The 23,431-nt window shown below is 41.9% G+C and overlaps 2 protein-coding genes across 10 annotated transcripts in view; both read left to right on the top strand.

Annotated features, from left to right (window-relative positions):
* Positions 1-4,143, top strand: part of LOC129835298 (dedicator of cytokinesis protein 11-like) — a 122,950-nt gene extending 118,807 nt beyond the window's left edge. For 8 of the 9 annotated variants that reach the window (XM_055900889.1, XM_055900888.1, XM_055900887.1 and 5 more), the window contains one exon: positions 2,355-4,143. In XM_055900889.1, the coding sequence (XP_055756864.1) occupies positions 2,355-2,444 (90 nt within the window). In that variant the 3' untranslated portion in view covers positions 2,445-4,143. Of the gene's footprint in view, positions 1-1,919; positions 1,936-2,354 lie in introns of all 9 variants that reach the window. The other variant, XM_055900886.1, reaches the window with a different exon arrangement.
* Positions 4,144-4,209: 66 nt separating this feature from the next.
* LOC129835299 (interleukin-13 receptor subunit alpha-2-like) lies at positions 4,210-21,700 on the top strand. Its single transcript, XM_055900890.1, has 8 exons — positions 4,210-4,921; positions 9,650-9,752; positions 17,739-17,914; positions 18,134-18,267; positions 18,829-18,973; positions 19,785-19,887; positions 20,015-20,096; positions 20,305-21,700. Exons 1-8 carry the CDS (start codon positions 4,831-4,833, stop codon positions 20,404-20,406), a joined length of 936 nt encoding a protein of 311 aa, XP_055756865.1. The 5' UTR covers positions 4,210-4,830; the 3' UTR covers positions 20,407-21,700.
* Positions 21,701-23,431: the final 1,731 nt, after the last annotated feature.

Here is a 23,431-nt window from a genome sequence, read left to right as displayed (position 1 = left end):
CCCCCTTTGAACTGAAAGAGAGGCTCCTTTTGTAGGGGAAGCCCCTCCCATCAGAACATACCAAACACAAATTAATTAAGCAATTACCATTGTCAAAGCCTACATTTTCCACTCAGCTAAACATATTGAATCATATACCTTTGCAATCTGTTTCTCATGATACAATATAACACATTTACAAAATCTCATCCCTACTGACATGGTGTCTTCCAAAATGCCCATTCACGTGAACGAGCCATTCGGGACAGACACTACAAAGCCAGCCCGATTACCGTAGCTCTGGTCCTTATCCCAGCCCGATTACCGTAGCTCTGGTCCTTATCCCAGCCCGATTACCGTAGCTCTGGTCCTTATCCCAGCCCGATTACCGTAGCTCTGGTCCTTATCCCAGCCCGATTACCCTAGCTCTGGTCCTTATCCCAGCCCGATTACCCTAGCTCTGGTCCTTATCCCAGCCCGATTACCGTAGCTCTGGTCCTTATCCCAGCCCGATTACCCTAGCTCTGGTCCTTATCCCAGCCCGATTACCCTAGCTCTGGTCCTTATCCCAGCCCGATTACCGTAGCTCTGGTCCTTATCCCAGCCCGATTACCCTAGCTCTGGTCCTTATCCCAGCTCGATTACCATAGCTCTGGTCCTTATCCCAGCCCGATTACCCTAGCTCTGGTCCTTATCCCAGCCCGATTACCCTAGCTCTGGTCCTTATCCCAGCCCGATTACCCTAGCTCTGGTCCTTATCCCAGCCCGATTACCCTAGCTCTGGTCCTTATCCCAGCCCGATTACCCTAGCTCTGGTCCTTATCCCAGCCCGATTACCCTAGCTCTGGTCCTTATCCCAGCCCGATTACCGTAGCTCTGGTCCTTATCCCAGCCCGATTACCGTAGCATTGGTCCTTATCCCAGCCGGAAGCTACCGATCGGAGAGGAACAGAACCAAACAAACAGCGCGCTCATCAATAACATTGATAAGTACAATAAACGTTGCTTAATTAAATTAAACATGAACGCTTGTCTGTATATTATTTTTACCATAACAAACTGTTACTGATGGGAGGTAAGAATAAAGTGTGTAATATATGTAATAAGATAGCGAAATTAACTTGTGTGTCGACCCACATTGCTAACGTGTAGCTGATACCAGAGCCGGGAGGGGGGGATGAGTGTGTGTGAGTGTACCAAAGGCTGCCCGCGGGCCAGTGACGAACTTCTCCGAAACACACACACACACACACTACCCTGCCCTATTCCAAGCAACAGTATTTATCACCACTCCTCCTTGTGCAAGACCTGTCAAAAATTCCTAATATGTGCCGCATCTACTGTATTTCCTACTCTGTATTTCCTACTGTTTTTACTCTGCAGTCCGTAATGTAAACAACAACAAAACGACCGCCACTTATTTAGCTATACAGTTGAGGGATGGGGCTAGGGAAGTGTAGGCTAATCCCTCTCAAATAGTCAAGGACTGAAAGTCCATGGCATCCACATGAACGTTATAACCATATTGTGAAGCTCTACATTGTTAAAATAACCTTTTATATTTAAGCTTATGTGGTACTAAGCTCATGAGGCATTTGTAGGTTATATTACATTTACATTTAAGTCATTTAGCAGACACTCTTATCCAGAGCGACTTACAAATTGGAAAGTTCATACATATTCATCCTGGTCCCCCCGTGGGAATTGAACCCACAACCCTGGCGTTGCAAGCGCCATGCTCTACCAACTGAGCCACACGAAGGATCATTGGCTGCCGTATATATCATTAATTCAAAAGTCCAACAATGAATGTACAAATAATACTAACTTTAAGCGGAGTATATAATGGTGATCTTTGTTCTGTCTTTTACTTTCCTTTTGTGTCTATAACGATAACTTTTCCCTTTCTTCTGTCTATGCTGTCCCTTGCTGCGCCTTAGATTTAAGGAGTGCCAGGTAATTTGATGCCCTCTGTGGGGTAACTTTAAATATTCATTTCTACATGATGAAACACAAACCTGTTATCTCCCGTTTATCACAGTCAGTGAGAGAAGCAGTCAGTGGGTTGAAACACTGTTTGTGGCAACAAATGAAATGAAATTGTATTTGTCACATGCACCGAATACAAATACTTGATTTATTGTAGAGGGAAACAATGGCCTCTATTTTAATAAACTCCATTATATGTGGGTGCGTGCATGGTGTGTGTAGATAGTTGAGGAAATTGTTTTGTTTAATTTATTTTAGAATAAGACTAATGTAACAAAATGTGGAAAAAGTCAAGGGGTCTGAATGCTTTCCGAAGTGTCTGTGGCGGTTGGCGGTTTGACCAATGATGGTAACGATATATGTTGTTGTCTACTCTGTCACCATAGATCGTCCAGGAGGATATGATGCAGTCACTGCTCCAGAACTCCTTACATGTATTCCGTGCTATCAGTGGGACGACTACAGACCTGGGCTAAAGTCTACAGACCACACATTTTTCACACAGAGTATAGCTATTTTTTACACACACGCACACATGCATTCTCCGCCAGCTGAACCTAAACCGGATCTGTCAGCTTCCTGGTAATGGCTGTCTTTTGTTATGATCAATGCAAAGCTGTTGTTGCCTTGCACGCTGCATCAAATGGCTTGGTTGCTTGAGAGAAGTGGAAACACAACATTACACTTAAGTGCTGGAGTCTATTCTGCTATGCTCTAAGGTTGCTTATGTTATAGGAAAAAACAAACAGTAACCAACCCATCTGTCTGTACACTCTTAGAAAAAAGGGTTCCAATAGGGTTCCATGTGGAAACAGTTCTACATGGAACCAAAATAGTTGTACCTGGAACCAAATAGTGTTATTCAAAGGGTTCTCCAATGGGGACTGCCGACGAACCCTTTTAGGTTCTAGATATAGATGGGTTGGCTGACAACATCACGCAAATGATGTGTGCGCATCGATGTGGCCGGAAGGCGTGTGTTGATATGATTCTGAACGGTCAGATAGCTAGCAGCAATGACGAGAAGATGCCATGTGGGGAATCAGGTGGCCCGTTTCAGCTCGTCGTGTCTTGTTATTGATACCATGTATTTGAGAGACAAGTGCTCATTGTGCAAATGTATTTATGTTTTCAATAAACATTTAGAGACTAAATACAGTTTACATGTTATCAACAGTCTAAGCCCACCCTGTCTGTTTTGTCCCATAGTTGCGCACGCGTCGGTTTTGTCGCTAAACAACCAACCCATCTATTAGATGTAAGGAAAATGTACAGTAAGGAAAGGAGATTTAATGAAGAATACTCTGATGTCAAATTGTCAGTCACTCTGTAATAACCCAATGCTCAGACAGTTACTTTAGTTGTTGAGCTGTGTTGTGTGTTGTGATATGGGACCCCTGCTCTTTGACCGTAAGATTGATTAGCCTGGTCCCAGATCTCTTAGTGCTGTCTCTTAGTGCTGTCTTGAGAACTCATAGGCTGCGTTGACACAGACAGCCCAATTCTGAACTTTTGACCAATTATGGGCAAAAGATCTGATCTGATTGGTCAAAAGACCAATTATTGTGGGACCAGGCTAATGGTTGTGATTTTATGCCTCTATCACAGGGGTATTCAAATCCTACCCTTCAAGGTCCGGAATACTGCTGTTTTTCCTCTTCTACCTGATAATTAGTTGCATCCATCTGGTGTCCCAGATCTAAATCAGTCCCTGATTTAAAGGGGAAGAATTGAAAAGTCTTTGAGGTCCAGGTTTGAATTTGAGGGCTGTATAAGCTAGCTGGTTCAAGTGATCTAATAGTGCCTACATCTCTGCTCAGAAAAGTCTCCTGTTCAAGTAATAATAAAACTCCCAACACATGCTGATTGTAGAGTATTTCACAAGTGCTACACTGAAATTAGTAGACTGCTGATGATAATAATTTGCAGATGTATATAATATATTGTTATGCTGTAAAAGAAGAAAAATGTGTATGTATGTAATGTATGTATTTATATTTGTACTGTTTTTGGAAAAATGCATGGTTGCATCAGGTCTGGGAGAAAGGTGTTATTTCTCTGATTGTGTCTGACTTATTTGCCATTTTTAATTACACTATATGTGTAAGTACAGGTGCTTGTTCAACATATTGCATGTTTGTAAAGCCATTTTTCAATAAAAACATATTTTAAAAAGTGGGTTGTATTGACCTCATTATTTTGTATTTATTTTAATGTTTATGTATTAACGTTATTAATGGATTTATTAACTTTTATTGTGGTGCTTAAATTATACACGGGGCTCATAGCCTAAGCAGGGGTGGTGTATTACAGGTGTTATTGTGACTTTTTTTTTCTTGTCAGCGCTTTTTACAAACAGCTTTTATCCAATGAAGAAAACGAATGACTGACACTGTCAAATTGATGACATCCTACTGTCCTGTACTCTAGTAGGCCTAACATTGAGCTACAGTATGGCTCTTTCCCTCAAACTCAACTCTGGACCTCGAAGCCAGCTCCACTGCTTATGTTTATTGTTTCCTCTAATTGGGGATTGATTTAGACCTGGCACACCAGGTTTGTGCAATTAATTATCAGGTATAATAGAAAACCCGCAGGCTCCGACCTCGTAGGGTAAGAGTTGAATACTCCTAGCATGCAAACTCCGCCCAATTTGCCAGTCCGGTGCACATTGTCACACGACATGGAATTATAACTCACTCGCTGGAGTAAATCCTGTGTTTGCTTTTGTTTTGTTTATCTGAACGTGAGGCACATGTATTGTTTTCACAGGTAGGGAGACAACTGCTCGACAATTCTGGTGAACGTACCTTAGGAATTCAGTGCGAGTTTTGGGGAGGCGCGCTCCATCAGAATTACGCAATGGACAACATGATTTTGAAACATATGGAATTTCTCTTGGTTCTACAATACTTTATTCCTTTGATCACTCCAGAGGTTGCAGTTGAGAAAGGTATACATGCGTTTATTTTTTCCCGATCTTTAATAGTCATATATGTAACCAGTTTGGTCATTTTCGGTAGGCAAGCATGACCTTGTTTGGAAAGCTAGAATTCCATGTTCATTTCCTGAAACCGACGTCAGCGACTGTGAAGTTCGTGTTTTTTAATTCTCTGTTTTAATCAAAGTGCATGTTGGATCCCATGTAAATTCTGCATCCATTAAAATATATTTTGTTCATTTGACATGGACAAAGCCAGTGGTGTGAAGTACTTAAGTAAAAATACTTTAAAGTACTTAAGTAGTTTTGGGGGTATCTGTACTTTCCTATTTTTTTGGACAACTTTTACTTCACTACATTCCTAAAGAAAATAATGTACTTTTTACTCTACATTTTCCCTGTCACCCAAAGGTACTCATTAGATTTTCAATGCTAAGCAGGACAGGAAAATGGTCCACTTCTAGCACTTATCACTGAATAGAATGCAGAATTTCAAATCAAATATTTTATTAGTCACAGGTGTAGACCTTACAGTGTTATGCTTACTTACAAGCCCCTAACCAACAATGTATTTAAAAAATATATATACACACAGTTGAAGTTTACATATACTTCATGTTGGAGTCATTAAAACTTGTTTTCAACCACTCCACAAATTTAACTAACTATAGTTTTGGCAAGTCGGTTAGGACATCTACTTTGTGCATGACACAAGTAATTTTTCCAACAATTGTTAACAGACAGATTATTTAACTTATAATTCACTGTATCACAATTCCAGTGGGTCAGAAGTTTACATACACTAAGTTGACTGTGCCTTTAAACAGTTTGGAAAAATTCCAGAAAATGATGTCATGGCTTTAGAAGCTTCTGATAGGTTAATTGACATAATTTGAGTCAATTGGAGGTGTACCTGTGGATGTATTTCAGGGCATACCTTCAAACTCTGTGCCTCTTTGCTTGAACTCATAGGAAAATCAAAAGAAATCAGCCAAGACCTCAGAAAAAGAATGTAGACCTCCATAAGTCTGGTTCATCCTTGGGAGCAATTTCCAAACGCCTGAAGGTGCCATGTTCATCTGTACAAACAATAGCACGCAGGTATAAACACCATGGGACCACGCAGCCATCATACTGCTCAGGAAGGAGACGCGTTCTGTCTCCTAGAGATGAACGTACTTTGGTGCGAAAAGTGCAAATCAATCCCAGAACAACAGCAAAGGACCTTGTGAAGATGCTGGAGGAAACGGGTACAAAATTATCTATATCCACAGTAAAACGAGTCCTATATTGACATAACCTGAAAGGCCACTCAGCAAGGAAGAAGCCACTGCTCCAAAACCGCCATAAAAAAGCCAGACTACGGTTTGCAACTGCACATGGGGAAAAAGATAGTACTTTTTGGAGAAATGTCCTCTGGTCTGATGAAACAAAAATAGAACTGTTTGGCCATAATGACCATTGTTATGTTTGGCGGAAAAAGGGGGATGCTTGCAAGCTGAGGAACACCATCCCAACTATGAAGCATGGGGGTTTCAGCATCATGTTGTGGGGGTGCTTTGCTGCAGGAGGGACTGCTGCACTTCACAAAACAGATGGCATCATGAGTCAGGACAATTATGTGGATATATTGAAACAACATCTCAAGACATCAGTCAGGAAGTTAAAGCTTGGTCGCAAATGGGTCTTCCAAATGGACAATGACCCCAAGCATACTTCCAAAGTTGTGGAAATTAAGGACAACAAAGTCAATGTATTGGAGTGGCCATCACAAAGCCCTGACTTCAATCCTATAGAAAATTTGTAGGTAGAACTGAAAAGCGTGTGCGAGCAAGGAGAACTTTAAACCTGACTCAGTTACATCAGCTCTGTCAGGAGGAATGGGACAGAATTCACCCAACTTATTGTGGGACGCTTGTGGAAGGCTACCCCAAAATGTTTTACCCAAGTTAAACAATTTAAAAGCAATGCTACCAAACACTAATTGAGTGTATGTAAACTTCTGACCCACTGGGAATGTGATGAAAGAAATAAAAGCTGAAATGAATCATTCTCTCTACTATTGTTCTGACATTTCAAATTCGTATGTGGTGATCCTAAGTGACCTACGACAGGGAATTTGTACTAGGATTAAATGTCAGGAATTGTGAAAAACACTTTAGCCAAATACATTTAAACTCCGTATGTGAACTTCCGACTTCAACTGTATATTTTTAGCTGACACTAACAATGCTTAGTCATGGTTGGTTCAACCCCTCCCATGCAGACCAAGGAGCATCATAAGCCACTCTGGGTTCATTGTGTTATCTGCACAGGTTGTTGTCTTAACCCCACCCTGGCTTAGTTTCCCAGTTGCAAGGATAATTTTGAGACAATGAGGGATTACAGTAGGGGACTGAGCACGCACCCAAGGGGCCCGTGTGTTGAGTATCAGCGTGGCGGATGTGTTGTTACCTCCCCTTACCACCTGGGGGCTGCCCATCAGGAAGTCCAGGATGCAATTGCAGTGGGAAGGGTTTGGTCCCATGATCCTTCGCTTATTTATGAGCTTTGAGGGCACTACGGTGTTGAACGCTGAGCTATAGTCAATGAATAGCATTCTCACATACGTGTTCCTTTTGTCCAGGTGGGACAGGGCAGTGTGGAGTGACATAGAGACTGCATCATCTGTTGATCTGTTGGGGCGGTATGCAAATTGGAGTGGGTCTAGGGTTTCTGGGGTAATGATGTTGTGAGCCATGACCAGCCTTTCAAAGTTCATGGCTACAGACGTGAGTGCTACTGGTCGGTAGTCATTTAGGCAGGTTACCTTAGTGTTCTTGGGCACAGGCAGTATGGTGGTCTGCTTAGAACATGTTGGTATTACAGACTCTGACAGGGAGAGGTTGAAAATGTCAGTGAAGACACTTGCCAGTTGGTCAGCGCATGCTCACAGTACACGTCCTTGTAATCTGTCTGGCCCTGCGGCCTTGTGAATGTTGACCTGTTTAAAGGTCTTACTCACATCAACTGCGGAAAAAGTGATCACACAGTCTCCCTGAATAGTTGGTGCTCTCATGCATGTTTCGGAGTTATTTACCTCAAAGCGAGCAGAGAAGTAGTTTAGCTCGTGTCACTGGGCAGCTCTCGGCTGTGCTTCCCTTTGTATTGACGCTTTGCCTGTTTGATAGTTCGTCGGAGGGCATAGCGGGATTTCTTATAAGCTTTCGGGTTAGAGTCCCGCCTGTTTGAAAGCGGCATTCTAGCCTTTAGCTCAGTGCGGATGTTGCCTGTTTGTAAATGATGTCTGAGTATTGGAGTCTGCCCTTGGCTATCCATCAAATTTAAACAAGAAAATGGTGCAATCTGCTTTGCTTAATATATGGAATTTGAAATTATTTATACTTTTGATACTTAAATTACATTTAATTTTGATACTTAAATATATTTAGAACCAAATACTTTTAGACTTTTACTTAAGTACTATTTTACTGGGTGACTTTTACTTGAGTACATTTCTATTAAGGTATGTGTGTGGTGTGTGTATACTGTTGCTCAAGTATCACAGTTCGATACTTTTTCCCACCACTGGACATAGCCTAATATGATTAGGTTTGTTCATTTTAGGGCTGTCGGAGAGAATCAGTTAAGTCAGTTAACTTATGCACAAAACATTTTTATTGTGATTATTGCGGTGTCTGAAAGCTTTCAAAATACACAGAAAACATCCCAGATATATAATCTATAGCTACAGCTAAAAACTATTTTAAAGTAAAAAGAAGTTGACATTGAGGTTAAAGTGTGCTTTTTCAATTTAACAAAATTTGCTTACTTTAGACAAAATCAGGACTTCAATATTCTTGCAATGTTTTTTGTATAAAAATGTTAAATTACATAATTTAATTTAACCTTTATTTAACTAGGCAAGTCGGTTAAGTACAAATTCTTATTTACAATGATGGCCTACCCCGGCCAAACCTGGACGATGCTGGGCCAATTGTGTGCTGCCCTATGGGCCTCCCAATCTCTACCGGATGTGATACAGCCTGAATTTGAGCAAATTTGGAAGCAAATCCTGCGATTAACGATATTAATCATTTGACAGACCTAATTATTTTTTAATGTAGCCTAATTATAAAGCATAATTGTGCTTATTGAGTGCATAGCCACGGGAAGTAGGGGTGCTGAGGGTACTGTAGCACCCCTTGATAAATCGATATGCAGATATCGCTACACTATTTCCTGGATGCTAAAATTCTAATATAAACTGAAATTAGGTGAACTGTGTCAAAACAAGCAAAGTATAGTGTAGAAAATCATTGTACCATCAAACCGCTCTTAAATATTTTCCATAACCATAAATATTGCTGTGGTGCAAACAAACCCCATAAACTGCAGAGAGAACCATAACCAAACCTGTCCGCATCTATCGCTAAACCCACATGTAGGTAACAATCACTGTGGGGCGAATTCTAATTTAGAGTTTTCACTTCCCCCATGGAAATTAGGATTTGCCCCTTTTATGAAATGGGAATAGTGAACTCCTCTGAACGTCATCCAGCAGTCGATAAGGACACAGTCTACAATACAAACAATGTGCTGATATTAATCTTGTTTTACGAGTTTCAAATGGTCATTTGAGTTTTGAAATGACTAACGTTTGAAAGAATAATCAGGACAACATTCAGATCATCTTCAGTCTTTGTCAGATTCTATTTTTGTAGTCAAGACTAATGGCAATGCTTTGTTTCGCTCTCTCAGAGTTGGTGAAGAACTTCCAGTGTTCCCTCTACTCCTCTAAAGCCATGAACTGCAGCTGGCTTCCTGCCAATCAGACCGGAGATGACCTCCAGCTCTACTACTGGTGAGAAATATTTTACTTCAAATTCCTAATCACTCCCTACCCAAAGCAACGGACTGACAGTAAAGGTGTGAGGGTTAAATCACTGGGGAAGCCAGAAAAATATATATTTCAACTTGTGTTGTGATAATTGTGTTCTCTATAACCTGTTAGTTCATATGCCTTGCGACCATGATATAAACTCAGCAAAGAAAGAAACGTCCTCACTGTCAACTGCATTTATTTTCGGCAAATTTAACATGTGTAAATATTTGTATGAGCATAGCAAGATTCAACAACTGAGACATAAACTGAACCAGTTCTACAGACATGTGACTAACAAAAATGTAATGTGTCCCTGAACAAAGGGGGAGGGGGGTCAAAATCAAAAGTAACAGTCAGTATCTGGTGTGGCCACCAGCTGCATTAAGTACTGCAGTGCATCTCCTCCTCATGGACTGCACCAGATTTGCCCGTTCTTGCTGTGAGATGTTACCCCACTCTTTCACCAAGGCACCTGCAAGTTCCTGGACATTTCTGGGGGGAATGTCCCGAGCCCTCACCCCGAGCCCTCCGATCCAACAGGTCCCAGACGTGATCAATGGGATTGAGATCTGGGCTCTTCGCTGGCCATGGCAGAACACTGACATTCATGTCTTGCAGGAAATCACGCACAGAATGAGCAGTATGGCTGGTGGCATTGTCATGCAGGAGGGTCATGTCAGGATGAGCCTGCAGGAAGAGTGCCACATGAGGAAGGAGGATGTCTTCCCTGTAACGCACAGCATTGAGATTGCCTGCAATGACAACAAGCTCAGTCCGATGATGCTGTGACACACCGCCCCAGACCATGACGGACCCTCCACCTCCAAATCGATCCCGCTCCAGAGTACAGACCTCGGTGTAACGCTCATTCCTTTGACGATAACCGCGAATCCGACCATCAACCATGGTGAGACAAAACCGCGACTCGTCAGTGAAGAGCACTTTTTGCCAGTCCTGTCTGGTCCAGGGACAGAGGGTTTGTGCCCATAGACAACGTTATTGCCGGTGATGTCTGGTGAGGACCTACCTTACAACAGGCCTACAAGCCCTTAGTCCAGCCTCTCTGTCTATTGCGGACAGTCTGAGCACTGATGGTGGGATTGTGCATTCCTGGTGTAACTTGGGCAATGGCTGTTGCAAATCCTGTACCTGTCCCGCAGGTGTGATGTTCGGATGTACCGATCCTGTGCAGGTGTTGTTACACGTGGTCTGCCACTGCGAGGACGATCAGCTGTCCTTCCTGTAGAGCTGTCTTAGGCGTCTCACAGTACAGACATTGCAATTTATTGCCCTAGACACATCTGCAGTCCTCAAGCCTCCTTGCAGCATGCCTAAGGCATGTTCACGCAGATGAGCAGGGGCCCTGGGTATCTTTCTTTTGTTGTTTTTCAGAGTCAGTAGAAAGGCCTCTTTAGTGTCCTAAGTTTTCATAACTGTGACCTTAATTGCCTACCATCTATCTGTAAGCTGTTAGTGTCTTAACGACTGTTCCACAGGTGCATGTTTATGTTTCATTGAACAAGCATGGGAAACAGTGTTCTTGTCAATATAGGGGGTGCTGTTTCGCATTAGCATAATTTGCTCTGCACATTAAACGGCTTCCTACTCAATTCTTGCTCGTACAATATGCATATTATTATAATTATTGGATAGAAAACACTCTCTAGTTTCTATAGCCGTTGGAATTTTGTCTCTGAGTGAAACAGAACTCCTTCTACAGCACTTTTCATGATAGGGAGTCAGATTTCAGACATCTTGGCCCCTGATCTGGAGTCAGTTTAAAGGTCCGTGTAAATGCTATGGAGAAACAGACACTTCTTACGTCTTCCCCTGGATGTCAGTACGTGATGACGCTTTGAATGGAGTCGATTGCGCAATCAGTGCCTCTATAAATCACCAAATACCGGAAGTAACTTTCTTTGGCTGCCTGCGCCTGGCGCACGAAGGATGTCGGACTCGCCTCCTTCCAACCTGTTGTTTAGCCAGTAATATTTCTCCGGTCATGTTTTTACTCGTTATAGGTGTTAACAACATCATAAGGTAGTTAATTTGAACCGTTTTATAGAAATTTATATCCGTTTAGTGCGATTTTGAGGCATTTCTTTCTGAGACACTTTGAACCGCTGGGCACGTTTCCAGTTCGTGCCGAACGTTAGTGGGCATTTCCACATGGCAAGAGGACAGCTTTCGACCAAAAGACGATTAGACCCAAGAAAGGATTCATTGCCCAAGATTCTGATGGAAGAACAGCTCAAAGTAAGAACAATTTATTATGATAAATCGTGTTTCTGTCAAAAAATGTGAAACGCTTATGCCACCATTTTGTTAGGTGTAGCTTCGCTTGGCGCAACCTGTATTGAAAAGTAAGGATAATTTAAAAAATGTAATTCAGCGATTGTATTAAGAATTAAATTGTCTATCAACCGCTGTCCACCCTGTATTTTTTAGTCAACTTTATGAGTATTTATGTATAAGACTAGATCACTGTCTAATATGGCGCACGACATTTTCTGACCAGCTGGGCTACTTTTGTCATTGTCTAACCATGATTTTGGTGGCTAAATATGCACATTTTCGAACAAACTCTATATGTATGTTGTAATATGATGTTACAGGAGTGTCATCTGAAGAATTCTGAGAAGGTTAGTGAAAAAATTAATATATTTTGGCGATGTTTACGTTATCGCTCTCTTTGGCTAGAATCAATGCTCTGGTAATGTTTGCACATGTGGTATGCTAATATAACGATTTATTGTGTTTTCGCTGTAAGACACTTAGAAAATCTGAAATATTGTCTGTATTCACAGGATCTGTGTCTTTCAATTAGTGTATGCTGTGTATTTTTACGAAATGTTTTATGATTAGTAATTAGGTAATACACGTTGCTCTGTGTATTTATTCTAGTCGAGTTGTGATGGTGGGTGCAATTGTAAACTATGATTTATACCTGAAATATGCACATTTTTCTAACAAAACCTATCCTATACCATAAATATGTTATCAGACTGTCATCTGATGAGGTTTTTTCTTGGTTAGTGGCTATCAATATCTTTATTTGGCCGAATTGGTGATAGCTACTGGTGGAGAGAGAAAATGGTGGACAAAGAAAAATGGTGTCTTTTGCTAACGTGGTTAGCTAATAGATTTACATATTTTGTCTTCCCTGTAAAACATTTAAAAAATCTGAAATGGTGGCTTTATTCACAAGATCTGTATCTTTCATTAGGTGTCTTGGACTTGTGATTTAATGATATTTAGATGCTACTATTTAATTGTGACGCTATGCTAGCGATGCTACTCAGTGTGGGGGGTGCTCCCGGACCCGGGGTAGATACTCGTGAAAGGTTAAACCCTTTACAATGAAGATCTGTGAAGTTATTTGGATGTTTACGAATTATCTATGAAGGACATGGTCAGGAAAAAGGGATGCTTTTTTGTTTATATATATATGCAATATATATACAGTGAGGGAAAAAACGTATTTGATCCCCTGCTGATTTTGTACGTTTGCCCACTGACAAAGAAATGATCGGTCTATAAATTTAATGGTAGGTTTATTTGAACAGTGAGAGACAGAATAACAGCAAAATAATTCAGAAAAATGCATGTCAAAAATGTTATAAATTGATTTGCATTTTAGTGAGGGAAATAAGTATTTGACCCCCTCTAGGAAATAAGTATTTGACCCCCTCTAGGACACTAAAATCTGCAAAATCGGCGTCCAAAATTACAGATTTCCAATTGTTATGAAAACTTGAAATTGGCCCTAATAATCTTCCATTCCGATGAATCAGTCGACATCTAGTTAGGACATCTACTTGGTGCATGACACAAGTCGTTTTTCCAACAATTGTTTATAGACAGATTATTTCACTTATAATTCACTGTATCACAATTCCAGTGGGTCAGAAGTTTACATGCACTAAGTTGACTGTGCCTTTAAACAGCTTGATGTCCAGAAAATGTCATGGTTTAGAAGCTTCTGATTGACTCAAATGATGTCAATTAGCCTATTGGAGGTGTACCTATGGATGTATTTCAAGGGCTACCTTCAAACGCAGTACCTCTTTTTGCTTGTGTGAGAGCGAAACTCAAGAAAATTATTACATTTCCATTATTTGCAGTATCTACACTATCCACTTTGAAGTGCTGAGACAGAATGACCATATAAGGAATGGAACATATGATCAGGGCCCCGCCACCATTATAACTTAGACAGCTGTCTGATGTGGGCGTTAACAACAAAGAACTGAGACGGCAAGATAATGGTGGAGAAAGGTCAAGGAGTTATTTTCATATAGGGGGAGGGGACTCTATACGTTATGAAAAGACAGAATACTATAAAGGCAGGGCTCTGTGATAAGCTGTTCAGTTGTTCCATGGAATTGCTCGGCTCTGTTACTTTGTAATAAAGTCTAACTGAATCTACAAGTTTCGGAATCTGCAAATATTTTTTTTATTTTTTTATTTTACCCCCTTTTCTCCCCAATTTTCGTGGTATCCAATCGCTAGTAATTACTATCTTGTCTCATCACTACAACTCCTGTACGGGCTCGGGAGAGACGAAGGTCGAAAGCCATGCGTCCTCCGAAGCACAACCCAACCATGCCGCGCTGCTTCTTTAACACAGCGCGCCTCCAACCCGGAAGCCAGCCGCACCAATGTGTCGGAGGAAACACCGTGCACCTGGCCCCCTTTGGTTAGCGCGCACTGCGCCCGGCACGCCACAGGAGTCGCTGGAGCGCGATGAGACAAGGAAATCCCTACGAGCCAAACCCTCCCTAACACGGACAACGCTAGCCCAATTGTGCGTTGCCCCACGGACCTCCCGGTCGCGGCCGGCTGCGACAGAGCCTGGGGGCGAACCCAGAGACTCTGGTGGCGCAGTTAGCACTGCGATGCAATGCCCTAGACCACTGCGCCACCCAGGAGGCCGAATCTGCAAATATTTGACTCAATATTTTCCACAACACTTGACATCACGGGAAAATCTAAATAAATCAGTCTAGACCTCAGGAAAAAAATGTTGACCTCCACACGTCTGGTTCATCCTTGGGAGCAATTTCCAAACGCCTGAAGGTACTACATTCATCTGTACAAACAATAGTACGCAAGTATAAACACCATGGGACCACACAGCCATCATACCGCTCAGAAAGGAGACTCATTCTGTCTCCTAGAGATGAATGTACTTTGGTGCAAAAAGTGCAAATCAATCCCAGAACAACAGTAAAGGACCTTGTGAAGATGCTGGATGAAACGGGTCCAAAAGTGTCTATATCCACAGTAAAATGAGTCCTATATCGACATAACCTGAAAGGCCGCTCAGCAAGGAAGAAGCCAATGCTCCAAAACCGCCATAAAAAAAGCCAGACTACGGTTTGCAACTGCACATGCGGACAAAGATCGTACTTTTTGTTCTCTGGTCTGATGAAACAAAAATAGAACTGTTTGGCCATAATGACCATTGTTATGTTTGGAGGAAAAAGGGGGAGGGCTTGCAAGCCGAAGAACACCATCCCAACCATGAAGCACGGAGGTGGCAGCATCATGTTGTGGGGGTGCTTTGCTGCAGGAGGGATTGGTGCACTTCACAAAATAGATGGCTTCATGAGGAAAGAAAATTCTGTGGATATATTGAAGCAACATCTCAAGACATCAGTCAGGAAGTTAAAGCTTGGTCGCAAATGGGTCTTCCAAATGGACAATGACCCCAAGCATACTTCCAAAGTTGTGACAAAATGACTTAAGGACAACAAATTCAATGTATTGGATTGGCCATCACAAAGCCCTGAACTCAATCCTATAGAAAACTTGTGTGCAGAACTGAAAAAGCGTGTGCGAGCAAGGAGTCCTACAAACCTGACTCGGTTACACCAGCTCTGTCAGGAGGAATGGGCCAAAATTCAACATTAGCCTTCTACATCTAGATCCATTTCGAACTTCCATCGTCTGATCCAATTTATGGTTGGATCAGAATCGGCGTTATAATCATTGAGAATTCAGTAAAAACACAAGTCCAAATCTCCATCCATGGCTAATTTAGGAAAGAGACCATTTTAGCTAGCTAGCCACCGGACGACAACACAACAACGAGATGCAACAATTCAAGTTGTTTCTGTCAATGATGTATGCTCTCAGTGCGATTTGATAGGAGTGATGCAAAATCAAAACTGGTTTCCCTTGTCACCCGTGTTTGTGTGCCAGGACCATTCACAGTTGAGCTCACTCGGTTTAGCTCAACGCTGATTGGCTATTTTATATACTTTTATCAAGGGAGGCCAAATGCTCGCTGGCTTCCCGTGCATTCAATGCTACGGGCAGCAACAATGTCAGTCTCTTTTGGACCAGACCGCTTCAGATAGATGGACTAAACATACAGAGACAAAGGGATGCTATTTTGCTCGCTTTCTCCTGTGAGATACACTATATGCACAAAAGTATGTGGACACCCCTTCAAATGAGTGGATTCGGCTATTTCAGCCACACCGTTGCTGACAGGTGTATAAAATCAAGCAGACAGCCATGCGATCGCCATAGACAAACATTGGAAGTAGAATAGCCTTGCTGAAGAGCTCAGTGATTTTCAACGTGGCACCGTCATAGGATGCCACCTTTCCAACAAGACAGTATATCAAATTTCTGCCCTGCTAGAGCTGCCCCGGTCAACTATAAGTGATGTTATTGAGAGGTGGAAACGTCTAGGAGCAACAATGGCTCAACCGCTAAGTGGAAGGCCACACAAGCTCACAGAACGGGAGTGCTGAAGCGTGTAGTGCGTAAAAAATCGTCTGTCCTCGGTTGCAATACTTACTACTGAGTTCCAAACTGCCTCTGGAAGCAATGTCAGAACAATAACTGTTCATCTGGAGCTTCATGAAATGGGTTTCCGTGGCCGAGCAGCCGCACACAAGCCTAAGAGCACCATGCGCAAATGCCAAGCGTCGGCTGGAGTGGTGTAAAGCTCACCGCAATTGGACTCTGGAGCAGTGGAAACGCGTTCTCTGGAGTGATGAATCACGCTTCACCATCTGGCATTCCGACAAACGAATCTGGGTTTGGCGGATGCCAGGAGAACACTACTTGCCCGATTGCATAGTGCCAACTGTAAAGTTTGGTGGAGGAAGAAAGGTCTGGGGCTGTTTTTCATGGTTTGGGCTATCCCCTTAGTTCCAGTGAAGGGAAATCTTAACTCTACATTATTCAATGACATTCTAGAATATTCTGTGCTTCCAACTTTTTGGGGAAGGCCCTTTCCTGTTTCAGCATGACAATGCACAAGGTGAGGTCCATACAAAATGGTTTGTCGAGATAGGCGTGGAAGATCTTGACTGGCCTGCACAGAGCCCTGACCTTAAACCCATCAAACAACTTCTGGATGAATTAGAACACCGACTGTGAGCCAGGTCTAATCGCCAAACATCAGTGCCCTACCTCACTAATGCTCTTGTGGCTGAATAGAAGCAAGTCCCTGCAACAATGTTCAACATCTAGTGGAAAGCCTTCCCAGAACTCCATATTAATGCACATGATTTTGAAATTAGATGTTTGACGAGAAGGCGTACACATACTTTTGGTCATGTAGTGTACATTCAGCCTCTTGTGAATTGAAGGACAATTATGAAACCCAAAGAGACAAAATATTTTTTTATTTTATTTACAGGTACGTTTTTTTGGGGAAGCCTTGCTTCCCTTGGCATCCATTAGTACATGCCACTGCAGACTGAACTGGTAAAATAACTCCTGGCACACTGAATATTTGCAAGTGAAACATGAATTGCCAATGGTCACATAGGCCTAGAGACCTTTGTTTCTCCTACACATCCTACCCATCATCTTAGACGTCATTAAGCTTCAGGAGTGCAAAGGTTCTTCTATCAATTCAACTGACATGCAATGTTACTGAGCCCAACCTAGATGTAAGTGTCAGTTGAGCTGAGCAGATTCTCATCCCTAATGTTTCAGGTACCCTGGTGAATCCCACAAAACAGCATGCAGTGACTACAAGGACAGAGCTGGTGAGAAGACAGGATGTCGCCTGAGAGGAGACTTCCTTGAACATGATGTCTACTTCCACTTCAATGGGACTCTCAATGGTTTGTCTGTACAGAAAACCTTCCGGGTGCGTCCTGTACATTATGGTAAAAATAACTACTTTTTTTAACAGTTAAAAATACACGTTTGCGATATATCCTCATAGTATGACCGGAAAACCATGAATTCTAAAACGATTTATTGAGGTATACCAACTAATCAGTAATTACATGACACTACCCAACTCTCAAGTAATATTCAATATTGTTGATATTACCAATACTCTCATTTATCTAATGGTCTACTGTATGTCCGATTCTCTTCAGTCAAGCCCCCGGCCCCTAGGGTTAAGATCACAGAGGAAGGAAAGGATCTCATTCTGAGCTGGGACCCTCCGGACTTAGCCGCTCACCACTGCTGGGCTTACATCTTAAACTACAGCAAGTGTCAAGAGTTTCTGGTAAGCAATGGATGTGTGGATATTTTTATTTATTTATATAACCTTTTACTTATCCAAGCAAGCTAGTTCTGAACAAATTCTTATTTACAATGACAACCTGGTAAGTGCCGACGATTTCTTCTGTTGCACTTCCCAGAAGAGTTTTCAATAGTTTCATTTTTAATTTAACCTTTGGTTATTTATGGTTCCCTCGGCCATTGTTGGACAGATTAGTTTCACTGAGAAAATCTATTTTGCAACAGAGACCTGATGTTCAAAACCTGTGGATGTAATAATGCAGAATGATTCCTTAACTGATAACGAGGCCTGAGTTTATTTGTTTATCTGGCTACAGACAGTATATAGGTCAGATGAAGGGTTGGGCGTTCTGGTATTGTCACCATGAGATGGGCTACTAATCTGAATTGCTCCAATAAAAATACAGCTTTAGTCACTGGAACATGTTTACACTGCTTTTACGGACATAAAGGGCCGTGTGTGTGCACATATCCTTGCATGTTTTAGTGAAATGGTGCCATTATCGGAGTTCCAGTCAATGTGTTGTGTGTGTGTTTCCTCCAGAGTAAGGAGATACGATACGAATATGATAATGTAGCTGTGTACGTGCCGTACGACCTGAGATGCCAATACAGAGTCCAGGTTAAAGCAGTATATCAGGAGTCATGTGGGGCAGGAGGGAGCGACTGGAGCCATGTTGAACTTTATGGTACTTACTCCACTTTCTTTCTTCTCACTCTCTCTGGCAGGACACAGTCAGTGATATAATAATAACATTGAAATATTTTAAACTTTCCCTGTATCAAATAAAATGGAGGATGAATAAAAAGTGTATATTATACCATTAGTCTATGAAAATATTATAAACTGGGTGGTTCGAGCCCTGAATACTGATCAGACCGTATACCACGGGTATGACAAAACATGTATTTTTATTCCTCTAATTGCGTTGGTAGCCAGTTTATAATAACAATAATACACCTTGGGGGGTTTGTGGTATATGGCCAATATGCTAAAGGCTGTATCCAGGCAAATCAAAGTTTATTTGTCACGTGCACCGAATACAACCTTACATTGAAATGCTTACTTACAGGCTCTAACCAACAAAGCAAAAATGGTATTAGGTAAACAATGGGTAAGTAAAGAAATAAAAACAACAGTAAAAATTAACAGTAGCGAGGCTATATACAGTAGCGAGGCTATAACAGTAGTGAGGCTACATACAGGCACCAGTTCGTCGGGCTGATTGAGGTACTATGTACATGTAGATATGGTTAAAGTGACTATGCATATATGATAAACAGAGAGTAGCAGTAGTGTAAAAGAGGCGTTGTGTTGTGCGTACGAGTCCTTAGCTGTGGTATATTGGCCATATACCACACCCCCTCATGCCTTATTGCTTAAGTATATGACATTATAATAGAATTGTGTACTGTTGGCTAAATGTAATAGACTTCTAATCTAATAGACATGACTAGAATTAGACCCAGTCACTGATGTTTTGCTTGTGTTCCTTTCAGGTGTGGAGGATCTTCATGTTGATTGGTCGATGACTGTGTTTGCCATCCTCATTCCAGCTGCAGTTGGCCTATTCATCATCCTGTTTCTTTGTTGTTTCATGAAGTAAGTCAACCTACATCATGGGTCTACATTCTGTCGTGGGGGGGTTGTCTAAATAGAATGCTATCTTGTGTTTTCACTTAAGCAATTTACATTTTAGTGAATTGTGGCCTCTTTGGTTCTTTTCCAGGCACAGAGAGAAGCTTTTCCCCAAAATTCCACAGCCTTCCTGGATTTTGAAGGACATGCTGATCAGCAATAAGGAACAGAAGGTGAGAACAGCAACAGCATCTTGTATTATTAGCAGTGGTCTAACAGTAAGGGGCTAGCTGATGTTATAGGACTTCACTAACTAGAAATGCTAACATCAGCGTATAGAGTCCATACTGATATTGAACTTCCTCTTTACAATTCATCCACGTTGCCCCATGACCCTCGCACACACTAACACCCCCCCCCCCCCCATTCCCTGCCTTCCAGAGCTCCATAGGGAATCTCTATGTCCCGGTAGAGGAGGAGGTGGAATGTAAGATCAGCCTAGAGAAAGACCCTCCTCTTCTCATGATGCAGCCTGACCCCTGAGAGACTACACACTTACCCAGTTGTGATTACTACAGTACAGACAGATGCATCCGGTATGACCTGGGAGCCAGGTGATTTCAGTGTCATTGACCGACACTCAGAGCAAGCCATGTTAAGGTGGACCCCAACTGCATTGCTGAAGAATGACAGGACTTGGAGCTCCGCAGTCGATGGACCACTTTAACAAGTTGGACACAGACGGAGAGTGTGTGGAGTATGGACTGTGGAGAGTAGACTCCTTTTCCTGTGTTTTTCCTAGGACTGTTTTGAGGCGTTGACGCAATGACTCCTGTATTGTTCTGAGTAACGTATGGTGGGGGGGGGGTGTCTTGTTTGTTTGGGAAGATACTAACAACTGTTCTCATGAACCTCATGCATCCCTCATGCATCGTAGATCAGATGTTATCAGAAAGCCAGTGCAGGAAACGAGGAGGCGCTGGGCTCATAACCCTCACTCCTCGACCAAATGGAACATTAGTAGGCAGTGCCCAAAGATATGCCCAGGCAGCATTGCAGGCTTTATCTGACTGATCAACCCTGTTCATCATGTAGTGATTTAGGGGACACCTACAAAGAAGGACTGGAACCAGGGATCCTCTGTGGAATGAGTTTACTATATGTGCCATAAAAGTCCGGACGTCTTGGCAGGTGCTTTATTAAAGGAATACTACACTAAAAAACGATTTTGTATTTTTTCCATTAGTTCACCATAATATAATCACCCCCAAAATATGTATATATCAGCAATGACATTTTTCAAGAAAGCACATTCAGTAGAGCAAAAACAATCCTTGATGCAAAACGCAACAATATGGTTTTTGAGTATTCCTTTAATGAATTTGATTACAGGGAGGCTACAATAACATGATCTCGTAGTGAGAGGTGCTATACAATACATATCAAAGGCAAGAGGCTATATGCCAATTGGAGCTAGCTTGTCAACCTACTGCAGTTTATCTACCACATCTCTTGCTATTAAAGGGATAGCTACTATGTACATAGTAGCTATGTGTAGAATAGGTGGTACAGATGTGTGTGTGTGTGTATATTGTAAAATGTACAGTATAATGTAGTGGGGGCTGTTGTGGGGAGGACAGCTCATAATAATGGCATGAAACGCATGGAAACCATTTGTGATGTATTTTATACTATTCTGCTCCAGCCATTACCAAGAGCCCGTCCTCCCCAATTAAGGTGCAAACGACCTCCTGTGGTATAATGTATATTTTGAGTTTTGCATGTCAAGGAAATATTTGGTGCAGTTTTTTTTTTTAAATAAATTCTACGTGTTCTATATGTTTCCAGGTGGAACCTTGTTGGTCTTCTACGTGCCTGATTGAAATGAATCTCCACACACTCACTCATCTGGTATCATTCACATCAAATCTAAATACATGCAGAGACTGTTATGCCATGTCATGAAATGTTAATGAAAACAATTACTTTTAGGAGGCCCTGAACAGGTTCAGACTTATGTGTACTGAAGTACACTTGGCAATTGTAAAACATTCTGACAGAGCAAGCAATGGGAAAGTCAGTAAAGGCCTAGTGAACTCAAGCTGTTTTATGAAAATCAATCTAGTGTGTTCAAATAATATCTCAATAAACATTAATTTTCAGAGGGATTGCTCCTTGGAATAGGTAGTTCCATCCATATAATTAAGCACTAAGGCCTGAGGAGGTGTGGTATATGGCCAATATACAATGGCTAAGAGCTGTTCTTAAGCACGACGCAACACGGAGTGCCTGGATACAGTCAATAACTGTGGTATATTGGCCATATACCTCAAACCCCCAATGTGCCTTGTTGCTATTGTAAACTGGTTAATAACATAATTATACCAGGAAAAAGTCATTTTACCTGTGGTATAAGGTCTGAGATGGCTCAAGCCACCCGGTTTATAATAATAATTGTAAAATGTGGATCCTGGATGCTGATTTGACGAGCAGCATTCCAAGTCGTGCTGTATTGGCCGTTACAGACTATCAGTTCCATCTGAAAATGTTCACTGCGCCTCAATAAGACTATCATGTTCATGTTGCTTTCTGAATCAGCTCCTTTATTTATCTCAACTCACACATTTCCCCTTGCTTCCAGCCTAGCATTTAGTTTGGTGCAGCGGGGATTAATATAAGCATAGCTTTCTGCCTGTCCGACCTCGGAAACAATGTTTCACGTTTGAATTTCAGTCTCTGTAGTACCATACATAGAGTGAACGGTGCCGAGACGAGACAACTTTTTCTGAGCAAAGTCATTGTCATGGACATATCCAAGTAGCCTAGTGGTTAGAGCGTTGGGCCAGTAACTGAAAGGCTGCGAGATCAAATCCCCGAGCTGACAAGGTAAAAATGTTCTGCCCCTGAACAACGCAGTTAACCCACTGTTCCAAGGCTGTCATTGTAAATAAGAATTTGTTCTTAACTGACTTAACGAGTTAAGTAAAGTTTATATTAATTTATAATTTTTTTCATCCAAGATGCAAAAAAAAAGAAAAAAGATCTAATTAACAAAACTTCAGCTAGTGTACTGTCATTCCAGGTTACCTGTGACTGTATTCATGATACAGCACTGTCTCAAATCAAATTTATTTATAAAGCCCTTCTTACATCAGCTGATATCTCAAAGTGCTGTACGGAAACCCAGCCTAAAACCCCAAACAGCAAGCAATGCAGGTGTAGAAACATGGTGGCTAGGAAAGACTCCCTAGAAAGGCCAGAACCTAGGAAGAAACCTAGAGAGGAACCAGGCTATGAGGGGTGGCCAGTCCTCGTCTGGCTGTGCCGGGTTGAGATTATAACTGAACATGGCCAAGATGTTTAAATGTTCATAGATGACCAGCAGGGTCAAATAATAATAATCATAGTGGTGGTAGAGGGTGCAACAGGTCAGCACCTCAGGAGTAAATGTCAGATGGCTTTTCATAGCCGATCATTCAGAGTATCGCTACCGCTCGCACCGTCTGGGACAGGTAGGACGTCCGGTGAACAGGTCAGGGTTCCATAGCCGCAGGCAGAACATTTTACA

This window comes from Salvelinus fontinalis, chromosome 36 (genome assembly GCF_029448725.1).
Source record: "Salvelinus fontinalis isolate EN_2023a chromosome 36, ASM2944872v1, whole genome shotgun sequence".
NCBI lineage: Eukaryota > Metazoa > Chordata > Actinopteri > Salmoniformes > Salmonidae > Salvelinus > Salvelinus fontinalis.
The sequence above is the reverse complement of the archived record's forward strand: the minus strand, read 5'-3'. Positions and strand labels throughout refer to the sequence as shown.

Coding starts and splice junctions, on each gene's coding strand:
- LOC129835299 (XM_055900890.1), top strand. CDS start 4,831: ATGGACAACATGATTTTGAAACATATGGAATTTCTCTTGGTTCTACAA. Junction 17,915..18,133: donor GGTGCGTCCTGTACATTATG/GTAAAAATAACT, acceptor GATTCTCTTCAG/TCAAGCCCCCGGCCCCTAGG. Junction 18,974..19,784: donor GAGCCATGTTGAACTTTATG/GTACTTACTCCA, acceptor TGTTCCTTTCAG/GTGTGGAGGATCTTCATGTT.